The sequence below is a fragment of the Mastigoproctus giganteus genome, chromosome 5 (genome assembly GCF_048544385.1).
Source record: "Mastigoproctus giganteus isolate SK-2022 chromosome 5, ASM4854438v1, whole genome shotgun sequence".
In the NCBI taxonomy this organism is placed as follows: domain Eukaryota; kingdom Metazoa; phylum Arthropoda; class Arachnida; order Uropygi; family Thelyphonidae; genus Mastigoproctus; species Mastigoproctus giganteus.
Window position 1 is genome coordinate 628,815 of NC_143579.1, and position 14,362 is coordinate 643,176.

The 14,362-nt window shown below is 40.6% G+C and overlaps 1 protein-coding gene across 1 annotated transcript in view; it reads left to right on the forward strand.

The window, feature by feature from the left end:
- The window catches only part of LOC150085119 (uncharacterized), a 199,244-nt gene that overhangs the window by 99,799 nt on the left and 85,083 nt on the right, over positions 1–14,362 (forward strand). Inside the window, exon 9 of the mRNA XM_090373880.1 lies at positions 6,776–6,913. Coding sequence (XP_090230006.1) covers positions 6,776–6,913 — 138 coding nt within the window. The remainder of the gene's footprint in view (positions 1–6,775; positions 6,914–14,362) is intronic.

Consider the following 14,362-nt stretch of genomic DNA (forward strand, 5'->3'; position numbering starts at 1 on the left):
ATTCCTCAGATTGGGTTGATGTAAGAAGTGGGGTTCCCCAAGGATCAGTATTAGGACCACTGTTGTTTTCAACTTTCATAAACAACTTTGATGAAGGGATAGAGGGCGTGATGTCTAAATTTGCAGATGATGTTAAAATTGGTAGAGTAGTTAATGATCACTGTCAAGCTGAGCTTCTTCAGAGAGACCTAGATAGACTTCAGGAATGGTCAGAAAAATGGCAGCTATGCTTTAATTCAACAAAGTGTAAGGTGTTACACCTGGGAAACAATAATCCCAAAATAACTTATTCACTTGGTGGAGTTCAACAAGAGTCCATTGCACCCGCAGGGCAATGGACTCTTCCAGCAGGACAATACGCGTCCCCACAGAGCCGTGGTGACTAGAACATGATTCTTTTCATGGAACATGATTAGGTAAACATTTCTTTCTCATACTATTACTACAAGCCTTATCGATTACACTTGTTAACGCTTTTATATATTGATCTGCGTGCAGATCTCTCCAGCACACTTCTGACACCATTTCCACCTATTTAGAGCAGCAGTTTTAACACTATACCGATCTAGGTCAGTCCATGATAATCTGACCGGATCTAACCTCCTACAGCAAAAAGGATCGCATTGTGATCGCCCGTGGAATAATTTTCCACAACCTTCGAATCATGTACTTTATTTCTAGCTGCACCTGTTGCAAGCGTGAAATCGATATAAGAACTGCCATGTACCTTAGAGTAAGTTGGACAATGTCCTTGAATATTTAGTACTTCCATTCGGGAAGACGCAATCAGTATTCAATGTCAGGTTCAATATTTTCTGAGTGCTGACAGTAAACTCTTCGGAATTCACCCGGTAGTTCGCAACGCACGGCATTCTTATTACACTTGGGGTATGGCTTTAGTCACCACTACGTCCGGTGTTCTCACTACTATTGCTGCATTTGGTGACTCCCCTTCTGACAACACTGTACAGTTTAATGGATAACATCTTACCTGACACCGAACAGCATAGGGCTCGTGCAATAGAGCAACAGCAATGTCATCTCTCTCTGTGTCCATGAGAAAGTTCATTGGAGAGGCCACGCTTTCCGCTCTCTGGGCATTCAATTGTATTATTTTTAGTTTTTTACCCACAATTAATTTTCCTTTTGTAGATTTCGAGAGCTTTCTTATATTCAGGACATAACTGACTCGCAGCCTCTGTAATCGATTCCTTACACAGTTGCAACAACTTGGCTGTTTATTCTTATCCGTGCACTCTTTGAAGTTGTGTCGTCTTTTCCCACAATGACCACGGCACTTATCCTTTTTACAGTATTTAGTTACACGGCCATACATCAAACATTTGTAACATTGCGTAACTGGAAACATTCCCTTAAATCTGCACGCAGACCAGCCCACAAGTAATCTATTTCTATTATTTCTTCTCTTCCAAATACTTGAAGAGAACTGTAATATCCAATTTTCTGTATTAGAGTCCTTCGTTTTTTGTACAGTTACGACTTCAATTCCATCCACACACTTCTTCTCACTCATACCCAGATCTTTGAAATTCTTTGTCCATAGTTCTTTGGGCAATTCTTCCTTTTTAGTTCCTTTCTCAATATCAAATAACACTACCTTTGGCTTAATCGGTTTTGGCACACTACACTTTAAACCGAGAGTCCCCAACCGCAAGCCAGAACAGCCCTTAATTTTTGCAATATCGTCGTTAGTCGTGGTCTCCAGAACAACACCTCGGTCCCTTATAGGACGAATATTTTTTACTTGGACATCCTTTGCCATTGGTCGTATCTCTTCTAAAATACCATCTTTAACTTCTTCACTCGTTTTAAATTTCGACGTTGTGTCCTTCAAAATTATTACTTTCGATGGTTTGTCTTTTTCTTGGCCTTCAATATTCTTTTTGACCGCACTCACATCATATCTTTCCTTCCTTTTTCGTCTTTCTTCTTCTTTAGCTTCTCCTTTAATGAAATGTTCTCTAGGAATACATCGTAATCCCACATATCTAAGACAATCCTTATACTGTACTAGCCAATGGGACTTTACTATCTGTATCCCATAAAAATGTTTTCAATCTATCTTTTAAATTACGAACATTTTCAAATTCTTTATATTCACACCTTATTAATACAATTTCTTCTTTCTTTTAATTTTTTCCGACTTTGATTCTGTGCCTTCTTGCTTACGCTGACATCAGAATCGTCACCTTGCGATCTTTTCTTCTTCTTCTTCTTTTTTCTAGAAACCCGACTTCGTTGTTCTTCAGGTGTTAATTGCGAAGCTCCAGGGGACGACGACGATCCGCTTTTTACTGGCGTTCTTGCCAGTAAAAAGCGGATCTCTCAGGGTCTTTCCAGAGAATACTTCCTTCTCTGTAACCTCCTGGTTTTTAGACAAAAGTTCTCGAAATATTCGAAGCTTCTTTTTCTTCATCAGATAAGTCTGCGGCCGCCGACATAACCTCTTTCTCCATCGGCTCCAGACTGGACGACACTGTAAAAGATAAAACTCAGCGGGTACAATTAAAAGTTCGAAGCCAACGACGACTACATATTTACAAATTTACAACTGAAGAGCAGGAACCCATTGACCCTCGATTTAGCTTTGAATTCGATTAAAACCATCCGCTTCCCAAGTCAAACGGGAAACGGTCCCAGGGATAATACCCGAGGGCACGGAAATGCAAAAAACGAAAATCCAAACATCCCAACTACAACTTAACGCCCGTTTAGCCGAGCTGGGGATTCCCCCGCTCGCCCACCCCACACTACGAGGAAGTCAAACTTGGCAACGCAAATTTATAAGAAAAAAATAGAAAACTGCTATCAACGATTAACTAAACTAAATGGCTTCGCTTTTAACGCCTTAGAAATCAGTATTACCCCGGAATAACCCCTGGGGCCCCGTGACGGGCCAGTTGCAACTTTTCTTATTTATCGACATTGTATTCGTATAGTTTTCTGTCTCTCTCTCTGTCTCTCTAATCAAAGGCCACCGCTCTTCATCCACTAAGAGCAGTCCCAGCATTCCCGATGCTAGCTCCCCCTTTTGTCTGTAATGTTCACTAACGATATCGTCGCAGCTATTTCGAGTTTCAGCTCAATTGAGGGTCACCGAACACAATGGAGGAGGGATTTTAAAATAATAAATGTCAATGTGTGACGTAGCCGAGTTGTCACGCGACAGTGCAGTGGCCCAGCGTTTGAGTGAACCGTTATTCGAGCTCACGTGACTGCTAAATGCGGCTAATGATCCGATTGTCGGCAAAAAAGAAGAAAGGCGTCCACCCTCTCTTCACACGTTTCTTTTTCTTCTCACTCCGGCTTACCACAACAGTTCTTTTCTCTTCCGTTTTTCTTTTATTCGCGTGTCGTGTCGTGTCAACTGTACGACGCTTTTAATATTTATCGTTTAATTAAAACTCTCGACTCTAAATTTAAATCCTCCTTAATTCGGCTCATCAATGGGGCTTTATTATGGCACGTGCTTTACTTCAGAAACAGAGAGCGATAACGTTGCCTTTTTTTTTTTTTTTTTTTTTTTTTTGGGCAATTCTGGTGGTTGAGGAGAACCCGGGGTTGTGGGGTCGTGTTTTGTGGGACCATATATTTTATGTTTTTATTTTATATATAAAATGTAACTTCTTTTGCTTTATTATGCTTTTCCCTTTTGTTTTCTTTTCTCTTCAACTGTCATTTATGTTCATTACGGTCATCGGGTGCTTTCTGACTATCAGTGGCCCTGGTCCATAAATCTTCCTGGTCCCCTTTTATATATATTTATTTTATACGCGCATAACTTTATATATGAACGCCGAATTGTTTTCAGCGACACCCCTTGTGTACGAATGGACTGCTTTGTGGCGCTCCAAGTTGCGAACGGCTGACATAAGGCAGCAGTTGACACACGTGGCGACCACTTTCCGAGTGTCTGCGAGGAAGAATGGGTCGGTCACGAGATCTTTCCGACTTCCAGCGTGGAAATCTGGGTTGTGAAATCCCGTTTCCGACTGTATCGTGCTGATGGGCGCATCCGCACTTGGAGAAGCAACACGACTTAGGAATGGCACCTGGACATTGTCGGTGCTCGGGCTCACTGGAGGTGGTTTTTTCGTTTGAGAACTGTTTTCGTGGCGAAGTATGGCCGGGCATGCCCTGGTTCCTCTGGTTACCGTTAATCAACGGCTCGATGGGACGTTTCTATCTCTGTGCGGGCTGTGTGAGGGGCAAAAGGGATCCTCCCCAAAAAGTATTCAGTCAGTTTGCTAATGTGAAACCCAACCCTGTTATATATTGTTTGTAAACTTTGTTACTCGTAGTTGAGTGGGAATTGGAAAATCTGTCTTCTATTTTCGATAACAGAGGTAGCGTAAGAGGAAAAGGAATTTCACCGCACTTAATTGTTATGGACCCAATGTTCATAAAGATGTGTACCCTTCTCATTCTCACCCAAATCCCACTCATTAGTTTTCTGTACTTGCGAAATTCTTAATCATTTATTTCTGATTTACTCACTCGTCATTACTCGCGACTTCTCGTTTTTTCGGGGTGGGGATTGGGGGGATGTGATTTCGGTGCCTATCTGGAACCACGAATAATAAAACTGATGTTTCTGGACTGGCCGTAGTTCAGGAACATGGGAAGTTCTCAGCCATTGTGGCGACTTTTTCCCCGAAAAGCCTTTCACCACGAACAACCTCACTGGGGTTCCGGCTTGAAGAAGGCTCGAAACCCCTATCGTCAACAAGAAATATAACTGGACATCCTAATTTCTTCCACTCGTCAAATCGGAAAGCAACGACATTTTGTGAAAAGTCACAAAGTGTTGCGCAAACATAAAATCAGTCAAAATCCCGAGAGCTGTAACCTTCGTAGCGCTGTTTGCGTTACTTTGTCTGAAAATTCGACAGAAACTCAAAGTGAAAATTGCAATAATGGTAGCGCAATATCGGTGGGTGCCAGCCATCCCGCTCCCAGGTTGCCCAGACCTAAAACAGATTAGTGGTTGGACTCGACCAAACAAGACTCGAGTTTCAAGTCAACGACCCAATGTGTTGTGTACATATCCACGATTCGATGTTGTTTACCATATTTGTGTAATTATTTACGCTTAATTTTAACAGCACGGCCGTAACCTTTGGCCATCAGGCCTCAAGTTGAGGAATAAATGTGTACGTATTTATGGTCTCAGTTCGGATCCGTTTCCCCCGAAGAACTCCTCGACTCAGGTCAGAAGTAAGCCAGTTCGAAGGTCTCTCCTAGAGAAGCTGGGTCGAATAATCCATAAGTTTGCAGAGTGGTCCCCATCGATAGAGCGGGTATAAGTATTAGTAGTCGCAATAATATTAAAAGTCTCAGATGGGTTGGTCCAAGTCGATGCGTCCGAGAAACGGAAAACGTTGACATCCCTAATCCGTATTTTTGCAGAATGATGGGTGACTCAAGAGTAAAATAGAGGTAACGATCGTTGCAATGGTGTTAAAAATCACGGACAAGTTGGTCGGAATCAATGCGAGTTCATCGGATTCCGCGGAAAGGAAAACTTTCAGTTTTGGTAAACTTAAACGTAACTAGGCCGTGCGGGTGCATGAGTACACTTGCCTTGAGTGACCGGGGTTCAAGCCCGTGACTGCTGAATACGGTGATGTTTCTTGTATTCTGTCTATCTTGTAAAACTCCTCTGACCGTTTGGTCGTCCCGGAGTATAAATAGAAAATTTATTTTAATGCCATAATATATATATATATTTTTTTTTTTTTCCAAGGGATATCTCCACACTGAGAATGATCACTATCAGTTGTTGCCAATCAATCTTTGATTACTAACTGTTCTCAGAAAACTAAACGCCAAGAAAATCACAATGTATAACGTCACGATCAGGGTGTTCGCAATGAATAGTTTTTCATTGAACCTCTAAAGTTTCAATGAAGAAGTTTGATTGAACTGATTAACCAGCACCGAGGTCTCTCTTTGTCAAGACCGATATGCTGTTCCTGAATAAGTCTCGAAGAAAGTGTAGATTTTTCATCCGATATGGTTGCAGACAGAGATATGAAATTAAATCTGAGGAAGGAATTGCAAAAGCATTTAGCTAGCCAGTTTATAAGGTTGTAATTCCTGTGAAAGCTTCATCAAGGCAACAGGTCAAAAGACAGGAAAGCAAACGGAAACAGTCAGAATTTTAAGCAGCAGGCTTCAAGATGCTTCTGAAGTTAAGGAGCGTAATTGCAGTCTCTTCTTAAAGACTGAGGTGGCAAAATCTTGCGATGCATTAAAACCTCCAGCATTCTCAATCAGGATGCTAACATTATCCTCCGAAAGATCTTGGATCAGGCTAAAAAGATGAAGTGTAGATTGAGTATATTGTTGACAATACAAGTGGAGTCTCTAACCAGATTCTGTCTCATCACATTAGGTGTCCAAAGTGGACTAAAAGTCACAATTGAAGGAACCAAATTAATGACGCTGGAACGACACACACGTGTGTGTCTATCGCCGCCATTTAGTATTATTTGTAGTATTAGTGTGAAATGGCGCTGCACCAACCAAAAAAACCAAATTTCCGCAAAATTCATCCATGCACATTTCAATGGAAACAAATTCCTTGTTACGTACAAAATCTAGAAATAAGAAAACTTTTTAGCGGTGTCTTTGCGTAATGTTCTTTTTGTTTATCAGACGACTTATTAACAGGTTTTTATCAGGTTTCGGTTGACGTCACTCTTCGTTCCACTACTCGCCACTGACTCAAAATTCCTTTTCTTTCTTCCAGAGAATTCCCAGAAGAATACACTCCCGGGATCGAACCAGCTCAGTAGTCCCGAGGCCAAGGATGTGCCCGAGTGGATTCACCTCAGCCAACGACTCAGGGAGAAATTCAAAGACTGGCAGAACTTGGACGACATCTGCAGTAAGTTGAAATAGTTTCTTTGCAGATATTAGAAACAGAACGCAAACAAGTTGTTCTTTATTTTTCCCGTGAAGTTCTCTTCATACTGAAACGGAGTTTTTGGCCAAGAAGGCGATGTGCCAAGGTCCTCAACCAACCAATGATACTGCGCTTCGCTTTTGGGAGTCACGACTTTCTGCCTAAATCGATATCTTTTGCTCTTTTTTCTCCTTCTATTCTGCTATTCTTTACTACTCAAAGAGCGATCCACTCTACACAACATCCGAATTGGTTTTGGGTTGTAAATTGCGTTTGTTCTGAAGCTGGCATCTTCTTCTTCTTCTTTGTGAGATGAAAATTACAAGATAAAATCCTACCCTCCGCCTCCAACCGGATAGCTAAACTCAATTGAAGAGGTAAAGTTCGATCCTTGTCCATCGCCTGAGGCCTCACTAAAGTCGAGTCATGGACAGGGATCGAACCCCGACTTTTCAAAAGGGTGACGAGGAGGATTGCAGAACACAATTTCCACAGAAGAAACTGACTGCTGGAAACAGTAAAATGAACTTTCAAGTTTTTGTTTTGGATTGTATTATGTTGTATCGCTGTCATACCTGATATTGTTTGTCATTGTTTCTTGCTGTAAATATTTGTGTTTATGTAAACATAGTGAATCTCCTTCTTCTGTGTGTTAAAGCAGAAGGTATGCTTCAAATGCAACAGTATTAAGTTTTTAACCGTTTATACTAATTAAGTGGTAAAAACCTTAGGATATCTAGTAGTTCAAGCATTGTATATTCCAGATAAGATGTATTTATAAATCAGATAACAAGTATTTCACGTATTTTAAAATTGCATTACATTTTGTGGCATCCTGCCCTGGCCAGTGGCTTTAACTCGGTGTCTCCTAGGAGAAATAAAGATAATAATAATAATAACTTAGTTAAGTACAAAGTCTCTACACAATCCACGAATTTAGAACGCTTTGCTCAGGAGCATCTCAATATTTTTGGCATTCCTGGAACCGTCGATGACATTCCACCACCCCACACCAACCCACTCACCAAAGCCGTGTTGAGGAGAGCAGTGTACTTTTGCGCTTTGTGGGCCACTCAGATTTCATTTCTTCACCTGGACTTTGCCTCACGTGTACAGCAAGGAGAAATATTCTTCCACCCTCAGTTAAATATCCTTAATCTTTCTAACAAACCAAACGTAACATTCCAAACATTACAGCGTTCATCTAACAGATGTTCTCTCTCCTTCAGTTCTCCTCTTTATCCATTTATCGCTTGCTGGGACTTTATTGAAGACAAAAATGCCTTGATCACCGTATTACTTTTTTGGCAATCCAAACGATTCTGTTTCTCCGCCTTTGAAATTCCTTTCTCGTTATTCTTTAAACAATCTGGACTGGAACAAGTTTTCTAGAGTTCTTGCAACTAATTTAGTTACTATCATTCAATCTTTTGATGAATTATCTGCTAAGGAATTGGCTTTTGCTGTTCACTTTGGTCTAATAAAAACGGATAACTGCACTTCTAGATTGAAAATACGTCGCACGAAAATCAACTGCTGGTGGACTGAGGAAATTTCGGTTGCCAGACGTTCTGTTCATCGTGCGACGATGTCAGGATTGATTTCACGTATACTTGCAATAAGACCGCTTTTTTGTCCAGTCATTGAGACTGCTTCATCTGTGGATATACACCATTCCCACTGGAGTCCTAATTAAAGTCTCACAAAATTGTCCAAAGTTTGAAAAATATCTTTTCCCTTTGTATGTACTGGCATCCGTTTACAACCCAGATCAAATACCGGACAAACACAATGTAATTTATTTGAAATGTCTGTAGACTCGTCGATTTGCATCGAAAATCTTTCATCCACTTTGATATTTTCAACAGTTTGCAGAATTACATCTTGTGCCATTTCACATATTCGGCGACCTACAGTACTCTCAGAAGTTAGTACGCCTTTTATTATGTTTGAACACTAGAATTTTATTATCGATAATTAAAGCACCAAGAAAGATGAGTGTTCCAACCGCTGTGTACGCCTTTTTATTTTTAGCGACTAATACAGCGTAAGATTTTCTAAAAAGATTTTCTAAATAGATTTTCTAAGTTTCTAAAAAGCATCTTTCGGATTCGAAGTTTGGGTAAAACTTTGAACAACGTTTTGATTTTTTGTTAATAGAGTTAGCGTTGCGCTTGACAAAATCAGTAGCTTTTATACTCTCTCGATGAAACAACTTGAAACGCCCCTCACAAGAGGCACTCAGCGCCTTGACCTGGTATACTACAATACTCTGGACATCACATTAACTGACAGTACGACTCACTTCTGATCACATCCCTCTCTCAATCGAAGCCAACCTAAAGAAGTCAATCTTGTAGTCAAAAAGAGAACTGGGGTGGGAAAACAACGCTGATGTTTCAACCAAGTATATAAAACCAGACGTAATTTTGAAACGGCTCGTGAATTTCAACTGACAAAATCTCTTCCAACTCCCCGTAGACGATGCCTTAGAAGCACTTTCGGGTACCCTTCACTTTATTGCTCTTGAGGGTGCATCAAAACGCATTAAAATCTCCGATCGAGCAAATTCCTGGTTTAGTCCACGAGTGAGAGCATACGTGTGCTTGATATTTTCTTACGTTGTATTAGTGTTTAAGAATAAAGAAAGAAAGAAAGAGTTACCTTTTATTCCGCCTGAAGGAATTCTTCTTCATCGACTCTCCTTTTTGCGAATTATACAATAATAAAACAAATCGTCGTTAAATTAATCTAAAAATAATTTAAAACTCAAAACGTGTTCCATACTCTCAGTCCACGAGTAATCCAACACTCGCAGAATCGGCGTGGTACACCCCAACCCGATCCCAGGATTATCAACCCCCCCGTGTAACCTCTCGTACTGGAAAACATTTTGTCAAATCCGCGAATCTAAATAGAAGTAAAATATTCTTAAAAGCCATAAAAATTTACGATTAAAATCCACCGCAATTTCCTCCTCTGCGCAGGGAAGATAATTGCGGTGGATTTTAATCATTTTTTAAAACTCCTTCTTTATTCTCAAGCAGTCTTTTAGGTGCAACAGTATCAAAAGCCTTCCTGAAATCCAAGTACAGAATATGTTATAAAATTATTTTTTGCATCCAGTTCCTTGATCAGTACATCATAGTAATCTATCAGATTGGCTAGACAAGATTGCCCCTTTACTGCAGTCGCAGAATGGATCAGTTAAGGATTAGTTAAGGATTAGTTGGCAGAGGGTTAAGACAGTCATCGGGGTAAGCTTACTGCAACAAGATCTAGAAAATTGGGTCGAGGGGCTGAAGAATGATAATTGAAGTTTAACATTGACAAATGCGAGGTACTGCTTATGGACAGCAGTAATCCCGGACTAACTTATCAACTCTGTGGTACTACACTCAAGGTGGTGGACAATGAAAAAGGTATGCTGGATATGCTGGACTGGTGCACAGAAAGGGCAACCAGATTGGAGAAGAGAACAAAAGTGCCCTTACCTAGAAAAACTTCAGGCCTTCAAATTACAGCGTCTCGAAACTAGGCACCTGCGAAGAGATCTGATTGATGTGTTTAAATCCTTGAATAGACTGGGCAAGCCGATTGTTAATGGCATCCTTCCACTTGCTGAGACTACAAAGCAGGTGGTTGATATTTGGAACACGCTTCCATCTGTTGTTGTGGAAGTGGATGGGTTGAATTGAATAAATTCAAGGAGAACTAGACACATTCTTCGAGGGGTACAGATGTGTGTGTGTGTCTTTTTGTTGATGCTATATAAGCTTTTCTTGCATCATTTGCCGTTACTAATATTACTACTACTGCCATCAATACTTACGTTCTTGCTTTTTTTTGTGGACTTTGAGGGCGCCTTTAATTCTCTCTGATTCCCTTTGGTGGGAATGCGTCCTCGAACGTCTCTGTCTTCTTCAGTGTCCTAAGCAGTTTATCTTACCATTCCGGATTATTTTTTTCCAACAGATTTTTCACTATTGCCTCCAATTGTCATTCCAGAACTAGACCTGGTTTTCGTGGCTGTCCTTACACCTTTGTTTTAAGTCCCTTCTTTTGGAGTCTAATCCTTAAGCAATGCTTTCTTAGGGAGTATAATGTAATCCTCGTTAGCTTTTGCTAACGATCTGGCGTTGTTTTTTTACGGCAGTTCAAGAGGTCAGTTGGAAATTAATGCCAACAATGGTTTAAAGGTTCTTTTTAACTGAACTTCTCTTAATAATTAAATATCTCCATCCAGTACTTGTATGATGGTTTTAAGGGTCGTCTTTGTGCCAATAGATCTCCACTCGTCAAAATTAATAACCAATCTATTCCTTTTGCGACAATAACTAAAACTACCTCATATAACTCATCTATCGAATAAAATTTAAAAAAAAAAAAAAAAGATAAACTGCAGCCATTATCAACCCACTGCAGAATGGAAGCCTCCTCAACAATTCATGCTGAGGGAAATGGACCATAATCTACCACTCTGGTTTAGTGCGGGTTGGCAGATCGACCGTATTTAGCAGTCAGGGGCTTGAACCCCGGCCTACTCAAAGAGCGTGTGCACTCCCGCCCCTGACCATTCGGCTACGGAGGCCGTTCGTATTCGGTTGTGTTTCTATAGGGAGGATTTTTGGGGACAGTGCAAAAACCGTTCGTCTTATGTAAAAAGCTGTTGTTCTTCCTTTTGTCTCCTTACCGTTCAATCAAAGCTTAATTCTATTCTGGAATATAATTCTTGTCCTTCTTTGTGCTTGTTGCGCGGTCTCCACTGCCGCACTCCAAATTCTTGCTGACGTACCCTTCCCCTTTGATCACCTCTCAGTGTACAGAGGGTTTTCTTATTATATCCGACAAAGTCGTTCTTATGAATTCGATGACATTTCAATCGACCCCGAAGCATCTCAAAAAGAAGAAAAATTCCCCGCTGTTTCCGAATTTTAATTTCTCCTTGGCGAGAACGTTGGTCTTCCTCATCCAAAAGTAGAACTACTTTAAAGTTTTTTTCGTCTGTCTCTGTTTTCAACGACCCTACTTTGCAGGGGTTCACTCCGAGCTCACTCACTTCTTATATTCTTTTGGGCTGAATTAATAGTATTGCTCTTTTATTTCGCCCTTTCAACAGTTTTTTTTTTTTTTTGTGGCGCTCCTGAGGGTGTTCCTCATATATTATTCTTCTGTCCAGCTTACGAATCCTCTAGATCCAGCGGTTCTGTCTTATCCAGAAAATATATTTGTGTCTTCTAAAAATAACTTTCAAGCACTGGGAGTCTTTGCTGTGGAAGTCTTTCTCGTTGCCATAATGCACCTCCCAAGGTTTTTGCAGTACTTTGATCCAAGCCCGAGGCGGGAATCGAACCCGCGACCTTTGGGTTGCCAGGCAGGCACTTTACCCACCCGGCTAGTCCGGTCGGCACACCAATGCTAGGAGTTTGGTAAATAAATTTGATGAATTTAAGATGTTGGTCAAAACATCAAAGGCAGATATTGTTGGGATATCAGAGACGTGGTGTCACACAGATATAAGGGATGCAGAACTGCACTTTGGGGAGTACAACGTCTACAGAAAGGATAGACAGGATAGGAAGGGAGGAGGGGTTATGCTATTAGTTAAGAAACACATAAAATCCAAGCAAGTGAAGCCAACTGACTAGATGTTCAACAGTGATTTTACGTTGGTCAGTCCATCTCCTTTTTTCTGAGTAGTTTCATCAGGCGTGCTCCTATTCTACAGTTGAAGTAAGTTGTGTGCATGGGTGGACAATGCAGTGTTGAGTCTGGTGTGACATAAGCACTGGGAAATCAAAATTGACAGTAGGAGCGTGTTATGGGCCCAATGACTCTGATGAGTACAACGAACAACTGTACACAGAAATAGAGTGGGCAGGTAAATCAAAGTCCTATAATTGGGGATTTTAATTTCCCAAGAGGATTCGTCACTCGCACACTAGGAAGACTTTTTTGGATTTATTGGATGATTGTTTTCTACATCAGCATGTTCGGGAGGCAACTAGAGGGAGGAATACTCTTGATCTGATTATCAGCAGTAATTCTTCATGCATTAAGAATCTGCAGATAAATGAACCACTAGGGGGCAGTGATCACAGTGTGCTGAAGTGGGATTTACTCAAAGAGGTAACTACCATCAGGGGTAAAGGGAAGAGTTTTTGCTTTCGTAAAGGTGACCACAGTGGTCTCAGTCAGTTTTTAAATTCCGTACAGTGGGATCAGCTGATGATGTTGCCAATATTGAATTCTAAATTAGAAGCCTTCAGGGACTTAATTTTGGAGGCTACTAGGCTTTTCATTCCAACTAAGCAATACTGTTCAAGATTTAGGCCTAAATGGATGTCAGATGAACTAATGAGACATGTGACACAGAAGAAAAATGCTTGGGATACATATAAATTAAGGGGTAACATGGAAGCCTATGATAGATACAAGTTGATCTGTAACCAAGTTACAAAGGAGATTAGGCAGGCAAAGACAGATTACGAGAAATCTTTGCAACAGAAAAGAGTTCTTTACCTATTTAAACTCAAGAAGGAAGGGGATGAACCAGATTGATCCATTTGATATCGATTGTTGATGATTCTGTTCATATAGCTGACAAACTAAATGAGCATTTTGAATCTATCTACACTCACACATGAGGAATTCTGTGAGGAAGGGGAAGACAGACGTTTCATAATGATTTTGTAATAAAGGAGAGCAAAGTGGAGAAGAAATTGTTAAAGTTAAACGTAAAAATCGCACTTTGGGGTGGATGGAATCTATCCATTTATATTGAAGGAGGCAGCAAAGGAAGTAAACAAGAGAGCTTCCTTGGACTCGCTGGAGGTACCCATGGACTGGAAGTATCCCTAATACCCAAAGGGGGATCAAAGGGTGACAGGAGTAACTACTGACCAGTTAGTTTAACTTCTGTTCCGGGAAAATAACGAAGTCACAAGACTTCAGTTATAGCTCGGACACAGCATGAGTTTGTTAAAGGGGAAGTCTTGTCTGACCAATTTGATTGGGTACTATGATGTGGCCACAAAGGAACTGAATGTCAAATATAATTTTGATATCATGCACTTGGATTTTAGGAAAGATTTTGAAACTGTTGCACATGGAAGAATGCTGTACAAATTAGAGCAGTATAGAATTAAGGGTAAGTTTTTGCTATGGATACGGGGATGCTTGAGTGGGAGAAAAGAACAGTGGTGATCAATGGGTACTGCTCTTCTGGACTAATGTTATTGGTGGAGTCCCCCAGGGTTCGGTGTCGAGCCCATTTTTGTTTTTTATATTTATCAATGATATTGACGAAGTTATATTAGGCTTAATGTCCAAGTTTGCAGATGATACAAAGGATGGCAGAGTTGTTAACGACAATAAAGACAGTATGCTACTCCAACTGGATCTAGATAAGTTGAGCAAATGGGCTGAGAG